General features: G+C 38.7%; 2 protein-coding genes across 2 annotated transcripts in view; one reads left to right on the forward strand and one right to left on the reverse strand.

The window, feature by feature from the left end:
* The window catches only part of mc5ra (melanocortin 5a receptor), a 45850-nt gene extending 43498 nt beyond the window's left edge, over positions 1-2352 (forward strand). The window contains exon 6 of the mRNA XM_047361895.1: positions 114-2352. Coding sequence (XP_047217851.1) covers positions 114-118 — 5 coding nt within the window. The 3' untranslated portion in view covers positions 119-2352. The remainder of the gene's footprint in view (positions 1-113) is intronic.
* A 7890-nt stretch (positions 2353-10242) lies between these two features.
* On the reverse strand, positions 10243-24926 carry mc2r (melanocortin 2 receptor). Its single transcript, XM_047361896.1, has 4 exons — positions 24840-24926; positions 15459-15549; positions 12665-13060; positions 10243-10911 (listed from the first exon to the last, which is right to left on the reverse strand). Exons 3-4 carry the CDS (start codon positions 13000-13002, stop codon positions 10353-10355), a joined length of 897 nt encoding a protein of 298 aa, XP_047217852.1. The 5' UTR covers positions 13003-13060; positions 15459-15549; positions 24840-24926; the 3' UTR covers positions 10243-10352.
* Positions 24927-26599: the final 1673 nt, after the last annotated feature.

The following is a 26599-nucleotide window of genomic DNA, read 5'->3' on the forward strand; positions in this document are numbered from 1 at the left end:
ATTACATAAAATATCACATAAAAAATATCATTTAAGGTAACACATACATACTGTATTATGGATACAATTATTTCTAAATAATAACCAAAATGTTTTGTCCCTTGTTTATTCAGGTTGATGATATTAACAGGACTAAAGATACAAATCCAAGAATGTGCCAGGATGAGGTTCTGTGTTATATGTTATACACCACAAGTTTTTTCTCATTTCTCTACAGAAAGTATCGAATAGTAAAGACTGCACTAATAGTTGACATGCTTAGTGAATACCACAGACCATGTTGTATTTTTTTATTTATTTTTTGGCTGAAAATAGTTTCTTCAAATGTAACATGAAGGCCTGGAAAGATGGAAGTAAAACAGCAGATGTTTATGAAAGAAGCAACATACAAAGGGTGTGTGCAAAAACCTTCTCATACGACCATCAAAAGGTCCAAAAGTATTGTGAAATATCCAGATATCAGGACAACCCTGTTGGCAGCTGTTGCTAGGCATCTGTGTGGTTGGTCTATTCAGGAGAAAGTCCAAGGCTGTGTTCCCCCCACCCCCCCCCCCCCCCCCCACACACACACCTGCACAAAGGTGACCAGTGGTTGTTATTGGACTTTTGTAAGCTACATTGTAAGCTACTTTTTACTCGTTTTTAAGACTTTTGCATAGATGTGTTTGATCTGAACAAGCCGTCATACAGAAGCATAAGTTGAGCTAATTGGACAACAAACAGACATAACATATTTAGAGAATCAATTTTGGTCAAATGTTTGTTGAGCTCTAAGCATATATAAAATAGATGAAAATGTGCTTTTCAGAAATAATCATTTTACCAAGATTTAAAAAACTCAATTTATACCTGTATCTTTTTCTTTTATAAATTTAAGACATTACAACCATAGAGCCTCAGGATGGAACACTGTAAGATTTATGTCGATGAGAAAAGAAGCAGGGTTAAACATTAAAAGACAGGGCCATTCAGTTCTGTTTTTTGTTGCAAAATTTCATTGCCTTTTTTCAGCAAAATGTTTTTTTCACCAAACTTAAACTGGAAGTCTGCCTTCATCCTTCAGCTACTAACAAATAATCTAAAACAAGTAAAGGTAACGTATTTTTTCACAATACGTTACATTGATTCAAACCTATCCTAGACAGAAAACTGGTTCAACATATATTATACTAATATTATATTCATATAAAATTATTTATATACTGTGATGTGAAAATTAAACTATTTTGGGCCAAGGCTAAACCCCAACATTTACCACAGTGCTTCTAACTGGTGATTTTATAAAAACATGAAAAGAACTATTGAAGTCCTATTTTTGCTCATCTGACATCCCACTGTGTGACAAGGTTGTGTGTTAATTTGTGTTAATTTCAGCTTAAAAGGCATATGGAAGATTGTATGAATAGGAAACAAATTCCTATTTGGCCAAGTTTTAAGCCACTGGTAAGTTATACATAAATAAAATAATGTATCCCCTTGTCAACAAGCATTTTTTCCACCTGCTGCTGTATGTCCTGTTGCTGTATCAGTGCTATAGTTACCAGCCAGCCTCCTCAATCTGCCTTTGTGTAAAAGCACTGTATTTTTTCCTCAGACAAGAACATAAAGTCCCCTTCTTGCTCAATTCTGTCTCTTTTCTCCACACTGATCTCTTCATACTGCCTTCCTTGTGTGCTGAGCTACTGTTTATTGGATGCCATGTAAAAACATGAATGTACAAACAGCTTCACAGAGCTCTCTGTAATTTTGTGCTGGAGCCTACCTCCAAACCGAAAGATTGATACATCTTTATCAGAGATTGCAGTGGCCTGCTGAACCTTAATGTTATGCAGTATTGCTATAGACAAAAAAATGTTTTTATCAGTAGAACATATTATGTATTTTAGAGTTGGTTGCTGTATATCTCCTCCTAAAATGTTTTGTTCCCAAAGACATCAAGATAAACAAAATGGTGAAAAGACTAACAAGGTTTTACCTGTCTTCTGTTGTAATAGTGTTCTGAGTTAGGGTTAGTCTTTTGCACTTTTGAGATTATTAATGTGAGAACATATATAATTGTGCACAAAGTTGTAATAATATTTATTTTAGGTTACTTTCCTTTTTTTTTTGCCCAAACACATCTGTGGCAAATATTTTAGCCTCAGATGCCTCACTGAACTGAGCTCATCCTGACTGCATGTTTAACCGTTTGTGTATGTGCAATAAGACTGCTCACAGCTGGCAACACACATCTTACATCGTCATATGGTGGTATGAATAAATGTAAATGCTAGTTTCTGTTTCAGTGTGGCTTACAATGGAATCTTCTATTTATGTATTTATGTGTCTAAATAAAATAGATGATAAATCTGACATCTGTGCTTTTCTATAACTCTGTCCTGGAAAAATCCATATTCTGTACTAGAGCTACCTTGATGACATCAGCGTGAAAGTTAGTGGTATTGCACTGGATACACTACTTTAAACTATATCGTTGTCTCAAGCCTTTTTCAGTCTCATTAAATATTATTCAGTCTGACAAAAATAAATAGAACACAAACGTCAGTCTGAAGAATGAAGGATTTTTTCTCAGGGATAAGGATTTTATTGGATATTTCTTGAAGGAATAAAAGGATTTTTTATATTTAACAAAAATAATATTTAAAAAAAACAAAGCAATAAACATGAAAATAATAACCTAGAAAAGAAAATATTTAAATAAATCAAAATTCAAAGAAAAACTGACTAAAACATACTTCCACTATTGCATTTTACAGTAGGTTTGTAACAATGAGCCATTGTTACATGTATATTTATATTTGTTGGTGAAAGACAACACAGTTAAACAATATCTTGTTTGGCAATTCAGTTTATTTTGGTTATTTTGGGTGCAAACGATTTGTTTGGGGTGTTGCTTCTTTAGCAGGCCTCATCTTGGTTTTTCTGTAAAGGTAAATTAAATTATCTTTTCAAGATAATAAATGATTGTTAAATTTTAATTGCATTAAAGGAAAACATATGAAAGTTCAATTTGAGTACTTACCCCTGCCATTTCCCTTTCCCAGTAGGTGTGCACAGGCAAAACATTCCCTGGGGGCTTGAGCACATTTATTGGTTCTGGGACGCACCATCAGGGAATGGGAAGGGAGTTTGGTTTCACATATGTTTTCTATGTCAAGTTTGGAGTACTTATTGGGTTTAAATTAAAATATTTTCTGTTTTGTCTTGATCTGTAATTTATTTTATTAGCTGTTCATTTAATGTAAATATTTTAGTTTTTTTATCCTTTTTGCAGTTGTGTGTCCCTTGAAATGGTTTCTCCCAATTTAGTTTCACCTCTATTTAAGTAGTATGTCTGTCACTGTCTGGGTTGTTGTTGGTGGTGTGGCTTGGTTACTTTGCTGCATCAAAAAGACTAAAGCAGTTTCAACTGAATTTTTTCGGAGCCTGCACTTTTTTTTTTTCAACCGTTCTTGGGTCCCACCTCCAAGACCGCTAGTCCTCCTGACAAACATGTGACAAGTGGTGTCAGGAGTTACGGGTTGAAATTCCATGGAAAATGATGACACGGGGTAGCAAACAGGTGGAGCACCAAGTGGAACCATATGGTGGTGAGCCAGTTCCTTCAGATGACCAGCAGGGAGCAGCAGCAGAAGCCGGCAATCCTGATAAACTGCAGAAATTAACAAGTCTGGTGAGGGCTCTTATCCACTCCCAAGCTTCCAGAGATCAGCAGGTGGAAAAGGAGTCGACACGCCTAGAACAAATGTTGAAGAATATGAAGCATCAATTTCAGCAGATTCAAGCTCAGATGAGAGAACTGAAAGATGACTTTGAAAGACGAACTGGGCCACAAGTTGATGATGACAATGATGATGATGAAGAGGACAGTCCTGATAACTGTGATCATCAAGTAGTTGCACATGACCAACCAGCGGAGCCACCCACACCAAGGGCGCTAAAGCTACCCAAACAGCCAAAGATCCTGCCACTCTCACTAGATGATGACATTGAACATTATTTAATGACTTTTGAAAGAATAGCCACAGTTTGTGGTTGGCCAAAAGATGAGTGGGCAATTCAGCTGGTTCCCCTGCTCACCGACAAAGCAAGAAGTGCGTATGTTCTCATGGACTTTGATGATTCAGCCAGTTATGAGAAGGTCAAAGAGGTGATTCTTGCTAAGTATGAAATCACAAGTGATACATACAGGAAACGGTTTCGTGCATTGGATATTAATCCTGGGGAAACCCCACGTGAACTGTATGTGAGACTAAAAGACCTCTTCAACAAATGGGTGAAACCTGACACTTCGACGGTGAAGGACATCTCAGAACTTCTGGTTCTGGAACTGTTCCTGAGAATGATGAACCCAGAGATGGAGGTTTGGATCCGTGAAAGAGACCCCAAGTCTGCCGAGGATGCTGCTCATCATGCGGAGGTGTTCCTGTCAGCCAGGAGTGGAAGCCGGACATCTGCCTTCTACCGTGACAGCGGCTTCACTGGCCACCGTAAGTCCTATGGGGGTGATGGGGGTGGACAAATTCAAAGTAGGTCCCATGGCTTTTTCAGACAACCTTTTCCTAAGCCTAGTACTTCAAAATCACATAACAATAGGCAATCCTTTTCCAAATCCAGACCAGACATGTGCTGTTATCTCTGTAATGGACTAGGTCACACCCAGTATACATGTCCTTTAACTAGACAGACTACACCCTCTCTCCTGTGTACAGTTCCTAGATCCTCTCACCTTCTTGCACATCAAAAAGAGGTTTTAACAGTCCCTGTCTTAATCAATGGTCAGCGTGAGGAGGCCCTGTTAGATTCGGGTTGTTTGAAGTCTGTGGTTCGTTCCAGTATTGTGCCAAGAGACCTTTGGACTGAAGCTTCAGCTAACATTTGCTGTGTTCATGGTGATGAGAAGGCATACCCCACAGCTGAGGTTTAACAGTTGATGTGTCAAACTTATCTCATGTCGGTAGCTTTGGTGGCTAAGCTCCCTTATGCTGTTATTTTGGGCAGTGACATTCCAATTCTTTTTGATCTCATCCAACAAGCACAAGCTGAGTCACGATTGGATGGGCAGAGCAGTTTTAGATCACCGGTTCAAGGGGTGGAGAGGCAGTTAATGGAAAAATCTTATCCTTCCTGTAATGTGGCTATCACCAGAGCTCAGAAAGCTAAGGATATTCTTGAAGAGTTGCCTTTTTACCATGCTGAGATAGAAGTGGGTCCTGTAAGGCTGCGTAAGACCAGAGCACAAAAGAGGAGGGACAAAGTTTTAGCTTCGTCAAAGAAGCAGTGTGAATTTATTACAGAACCGTGCCAGCCCACAGATTTTAATATCCCCTCCGACATGGCTACACTTCAAAATGCTGATCCAAAGCTAAAATTTTGGTTTGATAAAGTTTCAGAGGTGGAGGGTGACACTCCTATCCTGTTCCAACAACCAAAAAGAGGGTTCGAGCTTTCCTAGGATTGGTAGGTTGGTACAGTAAATTTATTCCACATTTTGCTGATAGAGCAGCAGTGCTAACTAATCTCACAAAGGCTTCAGCACCAATAAAGGTGAAATGGACAGCTGATTGTGACAGAGCCTTTACAGACCTGAAGATGTCCATAACATGCAAGTCTGTTCTTCACACCCCTGATATCAATCATTCCTTCATTCTTCAAACTGATGCTTCAGCAGTTGGCCTGGGAGCTGTGCTGTTGCAGGATGTGAATGGACAAAGAAAACCAGTATTGTTCCTGAGCTGGAAACTTCTGGATCGGGAGACTCTGTACTCAACTGAGGAAAAAGAGTGCTTAGCCATAAAGTGGGCAATTGGCTCCCTGAAGTACTACCTGTTAGGACGTCACTTCCACTTGGAAACTGACCATCGGGCTCTGCAATGGCTCAAAAGGATGAAAGACTCAAACACTCGTCTTTCAGGCTGTCACTCCAGCCATATGACTTCACGATTTACTATTGTTCGAGACAGGCAAACCTGGTGGCGGACTGTCTTTACTGGGCACATGAAAATTGAGGTACTGTACTCTTGGGTGAAGCGGGGAGGAGATGTAACAATGAGCCATTGTTACATGTATATTTATATTTGTTGGTGAAAGACAACACAGTTAAACAATATCTTGTTTGGCAATTCAGTTTATTTTGGTTATTTTGGGTGCAAACGATTTGTTTGGGGTGTGGCTTCTTTAGCAGGCCTCATCTTGGTTTTTCTGTAAAGGTAAATTAAATGATCTTTTCAAGATAATAAATGATTGTTAAATTTTAATTGCATTAAAGGAAAACATATGAAAGTTCAATTTGAGTACTTACCCCTGCCATTTCCCTTTCCCAGCAGGTGTGCACAGGCAAAACATTCCCTGGGGGCTTGAGCACATTTATTGGTTCTGGGAAAGACCATCAGGGAATGGGAAGGGAGTTTGGTTTCACATATGTTTTCTATGTCAAGTTTGGAGTACTTATTGGGTTTAAATTAAAATATTTTCTGTTTTGTCTTGATCTGTAATTTATTTTATTAGCTGTTCATTTAATGTAAATATTTTAGTTTTTTTATCCTTTTTGCAGTTGTGTGTCCCTTGAAATGGTTTCTCCCAATTTAGTTTCACCTCTATTTAAGTAGTATGTCTGTCACTGTCCGGGTTGTTGTTGGTGGTGTGACCTGGTTACTTTGCTGCATCAAAAAGACTAAAGCAGTTTCAACTGAATTTGTTCGGAGCCTGCTCTTTTTTTTTCAACCGTTCTTGGGTCCCACCTCCAAGACCGCTAGTCCTCCTGACAAACATGTGACAAGGTTGTTAAACTATAAAGTTAGTCTATATAAGCAGCTTCTGTTTATAGGCCATCTAACTGCAGTGTTACATGGAAAACTTCCAACTATTTATACAAACTTTTTCGTTTAAAGCCAGAATGTTGTGATTTTCTTTTCTGTTACATTCATTGGCACACCAAGCAGTCACCCAGACCTTCAGATGCCTTCAGACTTTGCTGTGCATATGTCTACACTCTCTGACACCCAGAAGGAAAGATCTGATTTGACATGTGTGCAGTCCAGTCGTAGTTAATTTGCAAGGAGTTTGGATAACTGGAACATGAGAAAGCATAAGAGATGGCATCATCATTGAAACTCGTGTAAGTTGGGAACATCAGGCATCCTGCAGTCAGTCAAACCAGAGCGTAAAATATGTACTTTTTACAATGCAGTGTGTAGTGAAACAACGTCTGAGTGCCCTCATGTAATGCTGGTTACAACATCAGGCAGACCTAGAAATGCCACTGTTCATGTCCGCAGATCTGGGCAATGGCAAAATATATGCTATAATCCCTTTAATCAGTCAGTATCTGCTGAAAAATCATTCTGATGAATGAACTCACCTAATTAGGGAACAATCTTATTGTACTATTTAAAACAAAATAAAGTAAGTATAATTATCAAAAAGAAGATTTTACTTACAATCAAATTAGCTCAGATAAGATCTTCTCCACATAATTAATTAAGTAAAAAAAGAAAAACAAACATTAAACTAACAAAAATTTTATTTCACACTGCTTAAGGAGAAATGTCTATGACTGAATAAACGGTAAAAAGACTATTTCACTATGGTCTCTCCCCATAAAGTTTAAAGAAAGGCCTCACTTGCTTATTTTTAGCATAACATTTTTGGGGGTTGAAATGTTAGACTGTTAGAATATAAAGAGGGCTTCCATTGATCTGTCAGTTTATCTGACCTGGGGCCTCATGTACTTACGCACAGAAATCTTGCGGCGCAATGTTTTACACACAACTTGGCATATACAAAAATGAACGTTGCATAAAAGGGTGCGTAAATCCACGTAAACTTTTGACCTGCCGTGAAAATGTGCGAAGGCCATGCAAACGTTTTTAATTGACAATAATTAACTACAGAGAACTAAAACTCACCTAAATACACTAAAATATGACTCCATTCAGCTTTATTTAATTCATGAAGCATCAAACCTGATGTTTTTTCATGAGTTTAAGCTTTAATGGTTTAAACCAGAGCGATAAAACTGAATCACATTTAGTAAATGAAAATGCTTTTATGAATTTAATTCAATATATGTTCAACCTATTTGTGATGCACAAAAGCAGTGGCAGTGATTCCTTTATACCATCAAAATAATTATAGTTAATCTAATAATAATAATAGTTGTGTTGGGAACAAACCTCCATGCGAGATGGCTGGCTACTAGATAATTTTCAATTTTTTTATATGACGTCCTGAATGGTTGTAAATATTTAAAGTACTTCACACAGTGTGTGTGGTGACAGTTTTCCTAATAGAAATATAGGAGACATACTCACGTCGTTATGATGATCAGCATTGAGCAATAATTGAGCTCAGTGGAGCAGCTAGACAGTGCCATTTGGATTTAATGCAGACATTGTAGAACTTAAACAGGTTCGAGACGACCTTTTTATTTCAAGTCAGGTTTGAATTGCTGATGTCATTCAAGTAGCAGTTGGTTTGTTGTAATTCACTACAAACTTCCCTAATGGTGTGTAGACACAGTCTCTCTTAGTGTTTTTCCATCGAAAGGAACCGGTTTCGGTTCTTTGACTGTCACACCACCGTTGCCGTGGTTACTTGGACACATACTACTTGGCATATGTATTTAGGGGCGGGGGAAGGGCGGTCTGAGCACCACGTGCAGCTACGCCAAATCCACTACAAGTTGGATGTATGAAGGCTACGTGTGCAGTGACATTGCTACCCACGGTTTGGTACAACTGAATTTTGTTGTGCACCGCAAGTTTCAGAATTTCTCATTACCTCAGACTTTTAGTATAAAAGCTGAGCACTCTTTTACACATGAGGGCCCAGAACACCAAATTATCAGCAAAATCAAAACCCCATACTTTAGTTCAGATCTTGTATGTAACACATTAAGCCATAGTTGGTCTTTTGACCTGAAGTGGTCACCATGCCATTTCTCTGTTGAGCTGACAGAACAGTTGTTCAAAACCAGCTTTAAGGCTGTTCTGTAGACAACAGACAGAAACTAGTTCATATGGTCCCTGTTGTATGATTCCTGAATGGTTTTTCACCTCGAAAAACTCCGCAAAGAAACTAAGTACAAAGAAAAAAAAAACACCATTAAAGGGAAGTGATAACACTGAAGCATGGCTTCCAAGAAAACAAGGTCTGATAAGCCACTTGGACATGAGAATTTCATTTCAGAAATGAAATCCACTTCTTTTACTCTGCAGAGAGCAAGGAATGCAAAACAATCATTGTGGATAAACTGATCTGTTGTTGATGGGACCTGTTTACCAATTAAATTTAGCAACATGTGATCTTTTAAGAAATAAAAAGGCAGGCTCACAAGTTTAGAATGTAAACCCTCTTATTTAAAGTTATGACAACTAATGAGCTCATAACATAAAATCTTTCTGAAATTTTAAACTTAGGCTTAAAACTAAAAACAAGATGACAAAAAATAAGACAATTCTCTAAATCAAATTTTAACTTGTATTCACAGTCTAAACACATTTTTGATCATAATTTTTGATTATAATAATTAGAACACCTCCAGCCAGGTAAAGAAGGCACAACAATGGCTCTTCTTTTTCAGAAAGATAAAATAGACTGGACTCTCTACATAGCTGCTCACAAACTTTTACAGGGCCACAATTGAAAGCATCCTGTGCCTCAGTGTGACAGTGTGGTACAGGAGCTGCACAGCACAGGAGAGAAAGGACCTAGAACGGGTGGTGAGGACAGTACCGGGGATTGTGGGATGTCATCTACCGGTTTATGCTGCACGAGTCCAGAAAAGGGCCAGAAACATTGTTAAAGACCACACCCGCCCGAGCAATGCATTGTTTGTCCAAGTTCCATCAGGAAAACGATTCAGGAACATTGCATCAAAACAAATAGACTCAGAAACAGTTTATTTCTCAAAGAAAATTATCCTCCTGCAAGCAGACACTAAACATCCCTGCTGAAAATTAAACAAACCACCAGCCCATCTCATACATGTTTCCGCACAAGCTACACTACACTACACATTGTTTCTTTTTCAGGTCATAAGGATCCATGTTGAGACCAATTAAAAAACGAATGAATAGTTTGAACACAGTCTAGAAATGCAAAGAAGAGTGATGTAGGTTCATACCCTCTATTAACTTCAGCTCTTGGTGACATAACAAAGGAATCACACATTAATAAAGTAACAGATGAGACTTCATGGTTCAAAGACAAAAATAATAATTAGCACAAGGGGGACTTGCACACTTTTGGGAGAGCATGTTTAATGTTATGCATTCATCAGGATGCAGGGCAATTACTTTTTGTTCTACGGATAAAAACATTTAAAAGCAAAAGGTCTGAATAGATTTTCTTTACAAGCACAACTTCCAGCCTGAAAAAAACAACATCTTTCTGAAAGTGTGCCTGAGTTCAGCCATGCGGAAGGCATAGATTGCTGGGTCTATGAGGGCATGGCTCATCATCAGCACCACATGCAGTTCGAACAAGGATCTGTAGCATTCACAGTATGGATTCATAGGACAAACCACGATGATGATCAAGTGGACAAAAAACGGCGCCCAACACACTACAAATGCCCCAAACAGAATGGTAAGAGTAAGAGCCCCTCTCATGTTGCTGCCCCACCTCCTCTGATGCTGAGACCTGTCCCTGCCACCACCAAGTAGCGCTGCAATGTTCCTGGCATGAATGCGGGCCATCATAAACATGTAAATATAGAGGAAGCAGATAGTTGCCAGGGAGATGATGAAGAATACAGTGAAGCAGATCACAATGAACTTGAAGTCGAAGAATTTCACCATTAGCACAGCCAGGACTGCACATAATGTCCAGATGAGCCCCAAGATAACTCCAGTTCGCTTCATTGTCATGATGTTGTGGTATCGCAGTGCATGGAAGATGGTGATGTAACTGTAGGTTGGAAAAACAAAAAAACCATCTGAGTCCTAATCAAACAATCCATTAGGATACATATTTTCAAACAGTTTACAACAAGAGCATATGGTTAGGAAGATACAAGTGCAAATATTAAAACTAGAATTATTTACCAAGTGAACATATGCAAATATTTTCAGTTTTGCAGCTGCCCCTAGTTGGTTGATAAGGCTTACAGAGGAACGCTTGGTGGTTAGTTAAACTTTCAACTGAATTAAAAGCTGAGTAATTGGAAAATGTTGAGAACCCTCAAAGTGTTTATGAATTGGCTCTCACTGGCCAGCATGGGTCTTATGTTGTTTCAGTTTAAACCAAAATAAGCATAAAAGGGAACATCATTACCATTTTAATTTGACAAGTCACTGTGTTTTGTATTAATGCCTAGAATCTGCAAAGATCAAAATCAGCCATCCATCCATTGTCTATACACGCTTATCCGTGCAGGGTTGCGGCAGGCCAGAACATTCCTCCAGCGGTCATTGGGCGAAAAGCAGTATACTTGCAAAGGTCAAATGTCCAATTATAAACTGAATTTAGTGGCTCAGAATCTTATGTGACCCTAACTATGCAGTTCCTGAAGCATGGCAGCTTCCAGGTTAGTGAATAAGAGTTACACAAGTGCAAATATGAATGAGCTGTTAAACAATTGATTTAGTTTGAAGGTAAAGTTGAAATTCTGTTTATTTTATATTGTTATTGGAGCTAGTGGTAGAGAACATTTTTAAATTGTTCTTTTTTAGTTTTTGGTATTTCTTGTTTTATTTTTTTTTTATTAATGTAGGGGTGCAAGTGAATGTGGTGGTGGGTAGTATGTGTGTGTTTTGGGTGGGGGGGGGTGAATCATGTCACGTCAGTAACTGATTTATAATCAAATTGTAGCCGTCTAAATCACATTTCAAATTGAATCGTGAGGTGCCTAAAGGTTGTTATCCCTTAATGCTCAGTGCAGTACAAAAAAGGTTTTAAAAATGGTTTCTTAAATGTCATGTCAAAAAATAGAAAGGGGCTGTCTTCCCTCTTTTATAAAATGGTATATAATTCAAACAAATGCCTTGTTGAGATGTGTGAAGCCAAAATGGGTTTGTCACCTGAGTGTCATATGCTAACATAGAGGGTAACATAGATGGAAGCAAATTCCATCATAGTGCCTAGATATGAGAGCCAGTGGCTATACCAGTTGTCAGACCAAGAGCACTATAGGCCTCTGTACCAACTCTGCACTAAGAAATAAGTAATATTATGCCTTTTAAAATGGTATTGTCTTTGCCACAAACGCTGAATAAAATTTATTTAGTGACAAAAATGCTAAGCACCTAGAAGGAAAGGTGCATTTGGACATGATCTTGTACTTATGCAAACCTGCATAACTAGTAATTTATTTGTTTATATAAGAAGCCTTTATTTCTATAACACGCAGCATAGGGTATCCATGGTGACAGTGACAAGACATTACTCCTGCTTGATGGAGAAGTTGCACTGTGGGATTTAATAAAGCAAAGTTGGTTCATTGCACCATTGCCCAGTGTGTGGGACATACAGTTCACACAAAGGCATGATGTTGGAACCAATGGGTGAAAGACGTTTAGAATTTGTCCATTGATTTCGAATGGTTAACTTTTTTTTGTGGGTCTGTTTATATTATGATCATTATCATATAATAAAAAGCATCACCAATACTTTAATTTAATATATACTTTTCTATAAGTAGACCTGAGTACTGCTTACACACCGGTCAACAGCGATGGCCAGGAAACTGGATTTAGAGCCCACGAACGACATGCAAAGCAGGGAGTCCATCACATCATCTAGGTCAGTCTCAGAAGGACCCCTCTTCTCCAGGTGTCCTGCATCAGCAAGGACTATCATCAAGTTTTCCCATGTTTTTGTCACACTGGCAATGGTGTTGAAGGCAGCCAAGCTGCACATGAAGCAGTACATGGGCGAGTGAAGGTTTCTGCTGCGTATGACAGCCACCACAACCAGGAGGTTCTCAGCCAGGCTGATGATTCCGACAGTGAAGAAGACGAGAAATGGGACCTTCACCTCAGGACAGTCTGTTTGGTTCATTGCAGTAGTGTTTATTGTCCTCTGTGATTTTAATGTTGAATAACTTGTAAGCAAGTGCCTAAAACAAATAAAGGCAAATATAAATAGAACATGTTGAAATACTTGCACAAAAAAATAATGATGAGCCAGTATTATTGAACTTTCAATATTATCAGAATTACTGGGATTACTGGATGGAAAGTTCTCCCAGAAGTTTAAACTTTGCATTCAGAGTAAGACCATATTTTACAATATAATGAGCTCAAGCATGTTCTTGGCTCAAATTTAAAAACTCACTTTGAATTGCTGGTCCATAAAAAAATCACTTAAATATGAAATGCTACAAAAAAAGTCAGGCAGATTTTTACCTTCTGAAAAAAAAATCCGTAAAATAAATACAACCAGAAGCATTCAGCTTATCAGAAATGCTGAAGCAAGAGTTCTGATGGAAAAAGAGAGATCATGTTTCTATTTTAGCTTCTCTTCATTGGCTCCCTGTTAAATCATAATAGAATTTGAAACTCTCCTTCTCACATATAAAGCCCTTAATAATCAAGCTCTGTCATAGAGATCTGACTATTCCTTATGTTCCCAAAAGAGCACCCCGCTCTCAAACTGCAGGTTTACTGGTGGTTCCTAGAGACTCTAGAAGTAGAATGGGAGGCAAATCCTTTAGTTATCAGGCTCCTCTCTTGTGGAACCAGCTCCCAGTTTCAGTCCGTGAGGCAGACACCCTGTCTACTTTTAAGGTTAGGCTTAAAACTTTCCTTTTTGATAAAGCTTATAGTTAGAGTGGCTTAGGTTATCCTGACCTATTTCAGTTATCTGTAGTTATGCTGTTGTAGGCTATAGACAGACCACCTCACTTCATTATGCTACATTATCCAATTTCCCTACACTTTTGCTTTTTACAGTTTTGTTTTAATTTTGCTGTTATTTCAGCTTTTATTTCATGTTCTCTCTGTTTTTGCTCTTCAGAGACCGCTACACCTAGCCTGGATCTGTGTTTAGCTGTGACACCTTGCTGGAGGGGGGCATCGGCTGTGCGGCTGCTGCCAATAACTTTATAGTCTCCTTCTACAGATGATACATTTGGCCCTGTCATTCAGTGTTTAACCCTATTTTTCTCCTAGACATAGTTACTGACTAAGCTTTTACTGTGACCAATGGTATGTGCTCTCTCTTATACTCTAAACTTGAACACTTCCTAAAAACATTATGGTTTAATTGTGTCTCTCTCCTAGATGAAGCCAGTACAGGAGCTACTACTGTTATTACCACTTTTTCAACAAAGAAAGTACTCCTGGACCAGTGCTTCTGTTTATTTTTTGTGTGTGTATTCTCTGTTTTCACAAACCCCCGGTGGGTTGTGGCAGATGGCCGCTCACACTTAGCCTGGTTCTGATGGAGGATTCATCTTAAAGGGGAGTTTTCCTTTCCACTGTCACTACATGCATGCTCATTATGAGGGATTGCTGCAAAGTCAACAACACAATGCAAGGGACTGTCTACTGTCGCTACATGCTCATCCAGGAGGATTGATTGCTGCAGGTTAGCAAATCTTTACAATCTGCTGGGTTTCCTTAGACAAAAAAACATTGGTTATAATGTTTTCTGTCTAAGGAAATAAGTTAGAAATAAATTAGCTGACCAGGCAAAGAAATTGCAATACATCAGCCAATGTTTTAGCCCTCTTCTCAAGCTAAAATACAAATAAACTGTACTATTCATATCAGGACACAAGGTGAATCCATGTGTGTGTGTGTGTCCAGGGGTACCAAAGCTTTGCTATCTTGGGCTTGTAGGACCAAAGAGTGTACAAACATATGAAGTGTCATGAAGTTCAGTCTATTCTAACAGGCTGCCTCAATATAAATAGTGACTTACAGTTTTTTGATTGTGTGTTTGTTTTACAGTTGAGAGAACAATTAGCATTGTTGAGCCAAACTTTGGTGTGTATGAAGTTCCTAAAGCTAAACACTGGAACTGCTCACAACACAAAGTTAAAGCTGAAATCCATGCAAATACCTTTGGTGACTTAGAATAAAACCTAATCACATAAAATGAAAATATTTCCAGAATATCCTGATAAAGAGACAAAGACAATTAGAAAAAGAGGCATTTAAAACCAGATTGCTCAGGAAGGCTGAATCAATGCCCAGATGGCTGGTATTTTTTTGTCTTAGTAAGTATGATTATTTTTAGTAAATGTCTTTCAGAACAACTGAGGAATAATCAGCAATGAGCAGGTCTCCCCAGCTGCTCTGTTACAAACGTTCTCTTACATGTTTATCTCGTTTTCATGCAGAGGAGCATGGTTTTGGCACTGCTCAGATTTATCTCCAGCTATGTGGCTACATCTGCCTTTGCTTTACTCTCTACATACGAGTGTTGAAATCAACTTTGTTCTGCAGGTGTTTTTTCTCAGTGTTTTGTTGTTAGTGTTTACTGTAAGTCTGTGATGCTAAAGTGCTTACAAGATATTAGAATGTCCCTGAATGCGACGTTCATCTAATCCGTTGTGCTTTTCTCCAACATCTATGTCCAAATCTCTGCTTGTTACATCACCTGTGGAGACACAGGAAAGAAAAGCGTCTAAATTCCAACACATTGTTTCTGTTAAACGTGTAAAGCAAAGATTGTTTATACAAAATTATTTCAGTGTAACTTGTACCATTATTTGATGTTGCATATGCCTTTTAAACATATATCGCCCACTTGGAAAATGGAGGATGCACTGTGAACTCAATGTATGAGTCAATTTTTCAAAGCCTTCTAAAGGAAGAGCATTATATTCACTACACTTTATCTACAATGCTCTGATCTCATTATCCATGTGTAACCTCCTGTGCAAAATTAATAAGTAGTCATTTCAGCAGCCATACAGGAAAAAAACAGACATTTCACTTTCCTTCATAGCAAAACAGTACACAAGATAACACTTGGTAGAAGTGTTAATATCCATGATGGAAATATGTACTACAGCTCATTTAAAAAAGGAATTGGAAAACATGTTTTTACCCCAGATCCTTCCTCCCAGCAGCTGTTAGAGTTTATAACCATCACTGCCCCCAACAAACTCAATAGGTGTTTACATCCCAGCTGTTTTATGCTGTAAATTTTTACCTTATTGTACAGTATCAAATTCTTTTTTTTACCTTTGTATATATCTGCATGCTTCCATTTGCCTTTCACTTTGCTGCAGAATTTCCCAATTGTGGGACTGTAAAGGATATTTCTATTCTATTCTATTCTATTCTATTCTATTCTATTCTATTTACTGAAGGACAGCTGCCACACTCAAGCTCCAGTAAATTACCATCAGCTGTCGTCAAGACAAACAAAGTACCTTCTAGCAAAAAATGTTTTAGCTTTTTGTAATTGGTGAACTTTACTTGGTTCTCCCCAGCTATGATATAATCTGGAAGGAAAGGGTTGGGTTTCAACCAGTCAATTGAGCTCAATTTGGCTCTGAATCACAGTCTGGATAGGCACACACTCTGTCCTGTTTATCTGTGTCGCACAGCTGTGGCCTTTCTGTACCATAAAAATATGCTCCTCATCTGTCCATTAGGGGAAATTACATCTCTATTCAGGTTTTTACAAGCTGGAAAACTGTTAAAAGCAACAAAAAAAAATGTTCTCATGAATACACAGTAATTTCAAAAATGCATGCCACAGACTGACTTTGCGACACTTCCTCCAAAGAGGAGCAAGAACCAGAAGTCATTTTCGATACATCTGGTGGTTGTTGGCATTTTATGAAATATGCCAATAGGGTTTGTAGCAAGTTGCTGATATTTAAATAGATGTTAGTTTAATACTTTGTTGTAGATTAAGTAGCTTAACTAACATTTTTTTAAATTGACATAAACATCAGAGTCTTAGTCACTTTGCCAAGCTTGTAGAGCTAATCAGCTTAGCCACCACTAGTAGCCACAATTTGCATAAGGGCTCATCTAAATCCTTCGCTTTCACTGTTGCTCGTACTACTAAAGAGGGTCATAAAACAAACTTGTCATTTTATGTGAGTTTTTAACTTGATGACCATTCATGACCACCTTAGTTAAAGAAAGGTTAGGTTAAAACAATTCCAGAATTGCGACGCATAAGGTGGCAGCATGTTGGACTTGCTCTGTTTCATTCATTCTAATTTATTCTTTATAAAAACTTTTATTTCTCCTTTTTCTGGTTGAAACATTGCTTGGATGAGTATTCCTCTGGTTTTGAATGCTGTACATCTGGCAGGATAGTTGCTGATACTGATTTCATTTGGATAGTTGTTATGATGTGTAACCATTGCAAAAGAGGGATTTTTTACAACCGAGAGCGGCTAACATCAAAGGTAGGGGTGCACCGAGTACCGTTTTCTGGCCAATCAGAAATCTTTAAAAAGCATGACCTTGTCGGCTCCCATTTAGCCCAATACAGATTTCTTTATAACTGACACTGTCAAGTGATATATGGTTACAATACACCTTCAATATTCCAATCTTATTTTATTGAAAAATATTAAACAATACCCGTGAAACAATACAAACTTGTATTAACTACACATGAGGTAGTGCTCTTAAATATAAATGAAAAATTTAGAGCATTACTGTCCAAACAAATGTCTGGGGTGCATATATCTCAAAAGTAAGAGCTCCTCTTGGCAAATCACATAGTAATCTTGTTTTTCTCTGCTCTGAATATATACCTCTGGTTCAGGGGCAACCTGTGATAAAATGAACTGTGAGATGATGGTCATAGGAAGTCTATAAAGATATGCTGGGTTGTTTTAAAGGCTAGAGACTGGAATGCACTATGCCATGACTGAATGTGTGACAGAGTGTGTGACCGACTATATAAAGAACGCAGTGCTTTGGTGTGTGCCAGATGGTTTGTCTTTGTTAGATGGGGAGACTCATCCTGGGACTCATGTTGGCCCATCTGAGTAAACAAACAAGCACATATCAGGACCCTCTGCATTTAGCCTACCCCTTTGGAGTTGGAGTTGAAGATGCCATCATACACCTGCTTCAACAAACTCACTGTCATCTGGACAAAGCTGACACCACTGTTAGGATCATGTTTTTTGAATTCTCCAGTGCATTTAACACAGTTCAGCCTGATTTGCTTTGTCATGTTCTCCAAAAGACTCAGGTGGAGGCCTCAACAATCTCCTGGATCAAAGACTACCTGAGAAACAGAGAACAGTTCATGAGACTGAAGGGTCATGTGTCTAATCAGGTAGTCAGCAGCACAGGAGCACCACAGGGGACCGTGTTCTCAACATTCCTTTTCATTCTGTACACTTCAGACTTCTAGTTGAAACACTGTCCATTAATATGTAGAAATACTGCAGTTGTTTGCAGCAATATGCTGTATATCCTCTAAGACTTAAAAGAACTCAACAAGCTGAAAAGAATGATGATGGTGCAAAAAATGATTCTTTATTAAATTAACAACATTATAGGCAACCCTGAGCATCCTCTTCATGAAATTGCTTTAGACCTTTATGAGACGTACGGCCAAGTTTGACTGGCATAAAAAACTGTAGCAGCTTATGATGAACTCTGGAAATCTATGGAAGAGTATTAGGGCCACTGAAAAAAGAATCAGAATACTGTCATTTTTTTCAGAATTCTGACTTTCATGCAGATAGGCACCTGGAAGTAACTGGTAGCAACTAGCTTCAATGATAGACATGTGAGTTGTGCAGGAGGACAACTAACCTTCTGCAGGAACATGTTAGATTTAAGCTGGGGTGAAAGTAGTTTTAAATTCTTGCTGGTGCTTAGGGGCGGAGCTAGAGGGGGGGCTGGGGAGGCACTGGGGGCATATATGCATGCATATTGTCTAAATGAGGTGAGATCCTTCCATGTATCCATGCAGAAATTAATTAAACCCTCATAATTAGATCAATGAAATATACAGCAGTAAATGTTCACATTTTAAAGCTATGAAGTCTGGGGGGCCCATTGGTGTATGTTTTAATTCTTCTTTCTTTTGCAGAAGTGTATCACTATGATTGAGTTTAACAACAATAACATATGATGAGATAAGAGCCTAATCTTTAGAGTATCAAATAAATAATAATCATATTACATGGATAAGATGTCATTAAACAGTAAAATGAGTATATATTCGCACTTTGGAACTGAGGACTGAAGAGACCTGTACGGAGTCACACATTAACTGTGACTGCCTTATCTTTTTCAGAAGTATAATCAAAGAAAAATATATGATGATTTTCTATTTTTCTACAATTATTAAACATAATGAAGAGGGGTAATCAATCAATTGTGATGTATGAATAAAAATGAAGTGATGCTTTTTTTAGCTGTAACTGGTGTGAGAGCAAGAGGCAGAGTCATAACATTAGGACAGGAGGAGCAGAGAACGTCAACGAGCAAGCTCAAGTCATAACAAGCATGGAAGCGAGAAACGAGAAGCCAGGTGCACGCTTTTTTTCGTCAGTCTGAAGTTCGAAAAACAGGCAAAAGTCGTGGCACTAGGATGGGAGCAGGAGTTGTGAAGGTTGAAAAACAGGCAAAAGTCAATACACAGGGAGCCAGCTGTGGGCTGTTTACGACTCTGTCTATGGAGGCCGGGAAACAGCACCGGAAAGTCATGGTGACGCGTAACTCAATGATGGTAAAGCTTGCCCGGCAACAGGGGATGAGCAGTGAGGCTATCTGCAATATAAAAACTGTGCCAAGGACAGAAATTGGATTGTTTCCTTGCAGAAGACCAGTGAACAGTTTCAGAACAGCCTTAACACTTTCAGCATTAGGGAAAGATAGGTTAAGTTGATTGATTTATTTATATTATTCAAATGATTAAGTTTTGCTGATTTTTAAGCTGTTACTAACCCCTGCAAAAGCATTAGATTTATTGTGGACAGTCAATTATTTGAGTCACTTTATTTTGGTTTTTTTTGTTGGTGGTAAAAAGTTTTGTTCCCTGGTTCCAAATGATTTTAGGAAGTTTTTATAGGTTGCCTTAAGCCAAACTTGTTAAAACAGCGGCCTTGGGGCTCAGGCCGAGGCAATAAAATCAACCTAACCCATACACCAATTGCAAGTTGTAAAATAGGGAATGAGCAGCCGATAACAGAAGTGACTATCGAGGAGTGGATGACTGCTGTGGGCTACTCGGTCGTCCAGACCACCAGTTGAAGAAGGGCGAGACTTTTGGATGCAGGCTGTCAGAGGTTTTCCAGTAAACCTGCTTAGTAAGACCTTACAGGTGTAGGGAAGTCCGGACCCGTTGGATGGAGAGCTGGACTGAGCAATCCCCTTAGAAATAGGGAAGTAAGAGGGAGGGGTTAGCTCATCGGACAACGAAAAAAATAAAAATAAAAATGTAGACAATGTAGAATATATATATTTTTATAATGTGTGTGTGTTAATTGTTACTCTCACATGTGGCCCCCTTGTGATTTCTCTCTCTCTCAGCAAAGTCCAAACTCAAACTAATCAAAGTGTATCAATATTTTTTAATGTTCATCCTGTCCTAATGCAAGCGGAGGTTTTTTATGTCTGTGCACCACCTGTGTAAAATCTCCCAGTCCATTAAATCGAACGCACCGATCTCCTTGGTAACTGCTCTGTGTTGGAGGTAAGCGCGTATGCGCTCTTGTGTAGTGTATATGAAATCTCTGGTCATAAGCGATGTTTTCGAGCTGTACTGTGTTGTTGTAATTCAGCAAAATAACATGAAACACAACTAGTTTCTCTCCTTTTGCTTTTAACTGGGGTATTTAGCAGCGAGCAGACAGACATTGAATGTAGCGGTGCTCGTTTTAACGCTGGCCATTCACAAAAGCCTCGAGCTCCGAGGAGAGAGAAGCAAAGCAAGAGCATTGAGGCTCCATCATAGCAGAACAGTTCAGAAACAATTTGGAATGAGGGGAAAAAAGCTCATTCCACAGATTAAGTCATGTTGTAGACTGCCTATTGGTAGCGGATCTGATCTTTGTTTGCTCGTGAATTTTTACAGCCGTAACTGGTTCTGGATGACGGCTTCATTGCAGACAGCCGTTCTTCCGTCTTCCTGGTACTGTGTAGCGGAGCAGAATCTTTTAGTGGTACGCAGTACCGGACCGTACCAGCTCACTTTCACCCCTGGATTTAAGTGACTTTTTACATGGTCCCCAGAGATAAATGAATTAACAATTTGAACAGACACATACATACAAGAACCTTAGTCTAAACACAAACAGTATATTACATGTATATATATATATATATAGTCAGTCAGTCAGTCAGTCAGTCAGTCAGTATATATATATATATATATATATATATATATATATATATATATATATATAAACATAAATATATATATGTATATAGGAAAACCTTCCGAGGGAGGAATCTAGGAGGCATCGGATACAGATGCCTGAGCCATCTCAACTGACTCTTCTTGATGTGGATGAGCAGCAGCTCTACTTCGAGCTCCTTACCCTATCTCTAAGGGAGTGCCTGGGCACCCTGTGGAGGAAGCTATTTTCAGTCACTTTTATCCAGGATCTCTTTCCTTGAGTCATGACCCAAAGTTCATGCCCATAGGTGAGGGTAGGAACATAGACCGACCGTTAAATCGAGAGCTTCGCTTTTCGGCTCAGCTCTCTCTTCACCACAATGGACCGGCACAGCGTCCTCAATACAGCGGCAGCCGCACCAATTCGTCTGTTGATCTCCCGCTCCATTCTCCCCTCACTCATGAACAAGACCCCAAGATACTTGAACTCCTTCACTTGAGGGAAGAACTCCCATCCAACCTACGGAGGGCAAGCCACCCTGTTCCAGTGGAGGACCATGGCCTCGGACTTGGAGGACCTGATCTTCATCCCAGCCGCATCACACTCGGCTGCAAACCATCCTCATGCTACCCGTCAGCCGCCTTGTTGTAGTGGTCCTCATGAAGGGTTATACACACACACACACACACACACACACATATATATATGTGGAAAAATATATCTGTCATTGAAGCTGGTTGCTCCCAGTTACTTCCAGGTGCCTATCTGTATGAAAGTCATAATTCTGAGATAAAAGTCGGAATTCAAATATTTTTTTTAATGGCCCAAATACTCTTCCGTATCTTGTGTAACAGTCCTGTCCCTACGGGTTTAAGGTGCAGCTTTTCCAGAAAATTGCCTGCAGTCACCCACCTCCAACACCTTGAACCTTACCTCAGCCTGTAAGTGTCATAATCTTAAACAATAAAACCAGAGTTTGTAGAACAGAGGTCAGGTATATCCACAAGGACACACAATGTCAATGGGGTAAGTAACTTCATTGGTTGGTCCGAGGAGTGAAACTGGGGAAACTGTGGTAAAATAGAACTAATAAGTAGTGAATTATGAAATTGTTTTGGAGAATGATAATTTATCTTACCATAATCAAGCGGTGTTGCAGTTTGGAGAGGAGGAAGGATTCCACATTCTGAGGTGCTGTTGAAGAGGGAGAGGTCGCAGAGACACTTGAAGAAGGCCGAACCAGAATAACAAGGTTTCTTGTATTACAGGAGGTGGGGGTGAGACAATCCACAGGTAACAATATTTAGGAGCAAAGACAACAACTGCAAAGAGGCCCACAAGTAGTGATCTGGAGCACCTCAGGGGACTGTACTCTCACCATTCCTCTTTACTCTGTACACCTCAGACTTCCAGTACAAGACAGACTCCTGATTCTGCAGTTGTGGGGTGGATCAGAGATGGACAAGAAGCTGAGTACAAGGAGCTGATGGACCACTTTGTGGCATGGTGTGGAAACAATCATCTCATCTTGAACATGAATAAAACAAAGGAGATGATTGTAGATTCTAAGAGAAACAGGAATAGGTCAAAAACTATTTCCATCATGGGAGAAGAAGTGGAGGTGGTGGAGGAGTATAAATACCTCGGTGTTCACCTGGACAACAGACAAGAGTGGACATGAAACTGTGAAGCCGTCTACAAGAAGGGACAGAGCAGACTGTACTTCTTGAGGAAGCTAAGGTCCTTCAGTTTTTGCAGCAAGATGCTGCATATCTTCTATAAGTCTGTTGTGGAAAGTGTGATCTCTTCTGCCATCATCTGCTGGGGAAGCAGCATCAGAGCCAGGGACTTAAAAAAGCTCAACAAGCTGATAAAGAAAGCTGGCTCTGTTCTAGGGACTCCTCTGGAACTTCTGGAGATCATTGTGGAAAGAAGGATTCTTCATAAAATGAAGAACATTATGGAGAACCCTGCGCATCCTCTTCATGAGACTGTCCTACAACAACAGAGTGTCTTCAGTCAGAGGCTTCTTCAGATCTGCTGTAAGACGGAGCGCTACAGGAGATCCTTCCTGCCCACAGCCATCAGCATCTACAACGGCTCTTTGAAGAAACCCTCATAATGAGCAACAACATTTAATTTCCCTTTGAAATAATTTGAATATTTGAATTTGAATTTACATGATGACAAAATAGCATAATAGCTGTTCACACAAGACCTCTCAACACCAGGGTGCCATTGCAGCACACCCCGTTGGGAGACTTATAGAAGACACTAAAAGTGTTAACAAGTAACGACAAAAGCAGCGCAATGTGAGCCTGATAAATCACATTCAAACCCGAAGTTCCCTCGCCAACAGAGCTTAGTCATATCTTAGCACAGTTGTTAGATTGTTGTTATGCACTGTAACAACCATCAAAGTGTCTACTTTCTTGTGGCAGCTTTCAGCATGTGTCCTTGCTATACAATGAAGGCAAGAAGTCTAATCAACAACTCTAACAGCCATAAGGTTACTGAGGAAAATATTTTTTTCCTTTCCCCATCATTACTTTCTGCCCATCCATTTCACCAGTATGCCAACATTCTGTCATCTTATCAGCACTATCTTCCTCCTACCTTATTACCATGTATGCATTTATTCTACCTCATTACTTTACTTCTTCTGGAAATTCAGTCATAATGTTGTAAAGATCTAACAGCTATCTAATCACAGGCTGACAGGCTGTGGCTCATGCTGTATAGCTTGTCCTCCTCCTCCTTGACTGATACGTCAGGCTTGGCCTGTACCCTATTGACATTTTATCATCATTTATAAAAGACAGTTACAAGATAAACCAGTGGAGAGGAGTCCACAGCCTCCCTCTGTGCAACAATACGTTCACCAAAGTCTACGGTGCTTACACAACCTATTAAAGGATAGACGAGCTACAGCACAACACATTTACAAATAATATATAAGTGCAGGACTTTTTATGTGTGTAAATTGGTTTAGTTGTCATTGTTGTAAAATAAATGCCTTTAAAAAATACAAGTTAACGTGTTGAGGTGTTTAAGTGCTTTAAGTTTGATCATTTGCCAATCTTCTGTTTGCCAACAGAACATTTCTATTTGTTAGACATTGTTAGAAACATCCAAATACCATTTTGATTATATAAACAAGTGATGTATTACCTTGAAAAACACACAATTCAAACGGTTTTTCAGAAAATCAAAGATTTGAAATGAAAGGAATTTGAAACAGTTAGAAGCAACACAAAAGACACAGTAGTTGTATGTATGGACAAAACTTCAGCTACATTTAAACAAGATGTTAGTCTTACTCACATCTGCTTGTTTCTTTAAAAAAATTATTTTATCCTTTTGTTACTTTAGAATTTATTGCTACTGACTTATTGTTTAGTTCTCTTCTGGATTTGTACGCCTCTGAAAGAAATATGTATCTGGACATAACTTTATGTTATGCCTTCCACCTACCCTTGTGTAAGCAATTACCTAAAGCAATGTACAAAACATAAATAAAACACAAGTAGATTTTATTTAAGTGTTAAAATCCTGGTTAAAATCCTAATGAGACCATACATGTAAAAAAACAGTGTAAAGGTCTTACTTGCTCCATGTTCTGTCAACAGCAGCTGAAACAGTCTTCCTATGGGTTTTTATCTATTTTTTCAGTCACTGGTTCTAAACAACATCTTAATAGAAGGTATAAAATGTACTCATGTCCTGGAGGGATTTATATAGTACGCATAGGTGGGAGAGTGGACTGTGTTATTTTAGCCTTGAAAAGCTCCCTAACCAAGGCAGCACTCATGTTATTTTGTCCATTTCTTTGTTTTTGTTTTCCAACAGTGCCTCCATTTATGAGTCAAAGAAGGGCAGTCAGTGTAGCACAGTCTTCTCTCCCCTCTCTCTTATCCTCTTTTTTTATTTTTCTGTTCAAATCAATGTAATTTTGTTTAAATGGTAAATTATTACATGGTGCTACCTATATGTGATGTAAGGTTTCATGGCAGCATCTTTCCCACAACATATATACAGTATTGAGAAAGAGTACTTAATACTTTCAAAGGGTGGGCACACCAAATATTGATGTTATTTCAATTTCTCTTTTGTTCATTCACTGTATTTTGTTGATTGATGGAAATAAATGATTAACTCTTCCATTTGTGAAAGCATTCTTTGTTTACAGCATTTTTGCACACTTGCCTAAAACTTTTGCACAGGGCTGTATATATATATCTATATATATATATATAGATATATATATATCTATATATATGTGTGTGTGTGTGTGTATATACCTGTATATAATGATAAATGGTTGGATGGATTCTTTGACACATTCATTTTGAATAAAAAATGAACATGTTAAAAAATTTATTCATTTCATTGCACTGTCCATTTGCAAGTGAATGCAGTGCAACATGATCTGAGAACTACAGAGCAGCCCTTTTCCCTCATGCAGTATGCCGGTGACAGTGAGCAAGCGAAGTAAACCGAAGGTATCATCATAACCTTCTGTGAGTGGTTAATGTGATAAAACAGCACTAAATAACAGGATTAGAAGTAAACTGAACACTGCTTTTCGGAGTAAACTTAACAGATGATTATTGTTACACCGGCCCAACGTTTAAAAACATGTCAGTGTTGCTATGCCAACATCCCTTTAATCCAGAAGGTTTTTCTATTTTTACTCTACTGCCCTGGGCGGTGATTGGTTATGATAAACACTCAGCGCTGTTTGACAGAAACCTTGTATGTCCAAAAATGCAACTTTTCAGAAAACATAAAAAACCATATTGCCACTAAATTAAAATTATTTCTGTTTGGTGAAAGTTAAAAACGCTCTTTTTAAAACTCGGCACTGTAAATGTATCAATGAAACCCCAGTCAAATGTAAAGGGTGATCAATAAAGTAGATTTTTATAAGAAAACTAAAATGACAGAAAATGGAGATATGAAGTTTCTGACCAACAGTGATTTTATGTAGAGAAGTAACTGTAATGAGTGGCACAGAGGTTGAACACTTCTGGATGCAGAATGTAAAAATCCTGTTCTCTGGTCAGATGAGAAAAAACCTATCTGTTTAGCCACTGAGAAAAACGATATGTCCGGCGCAAATCCAACACATCCCATCACATCAAGAACACCATCCCCACAGTAAAACATGGTGGTGGTAACATTGTGCAGTGGGAATATTTTTCAGCTGCAAGGACTGGAAAACTGGTCTGAGTTGATGGAAAGATGAATGGTGCTAAAGGGATATTTTTGAGCAAATCTGACTAGAACGGAGGTTCACCTTTCAGCAGGACAATGACCTGAAGCATACTGCTATAGCAACACTAGAGTTGTTAAAGGGGAGACATT

The sequence above is a fragment of the Girardinichthys multiradiatus genome, chromosome 3 (genome assembly GCF_021462225.1).
Source record: "Girardinichthys multiradiatus isolate DD_20200921_A chromosome 3, DD_fGirMul_XY1, whole genome shotgun sequence".
NCBI lineage: Eukaryota > Metazoa > Chordata > Actinopteri > Cyprinodontiformes > Goodeidae > Girardinichthys > Girardinichthys multiradiatus.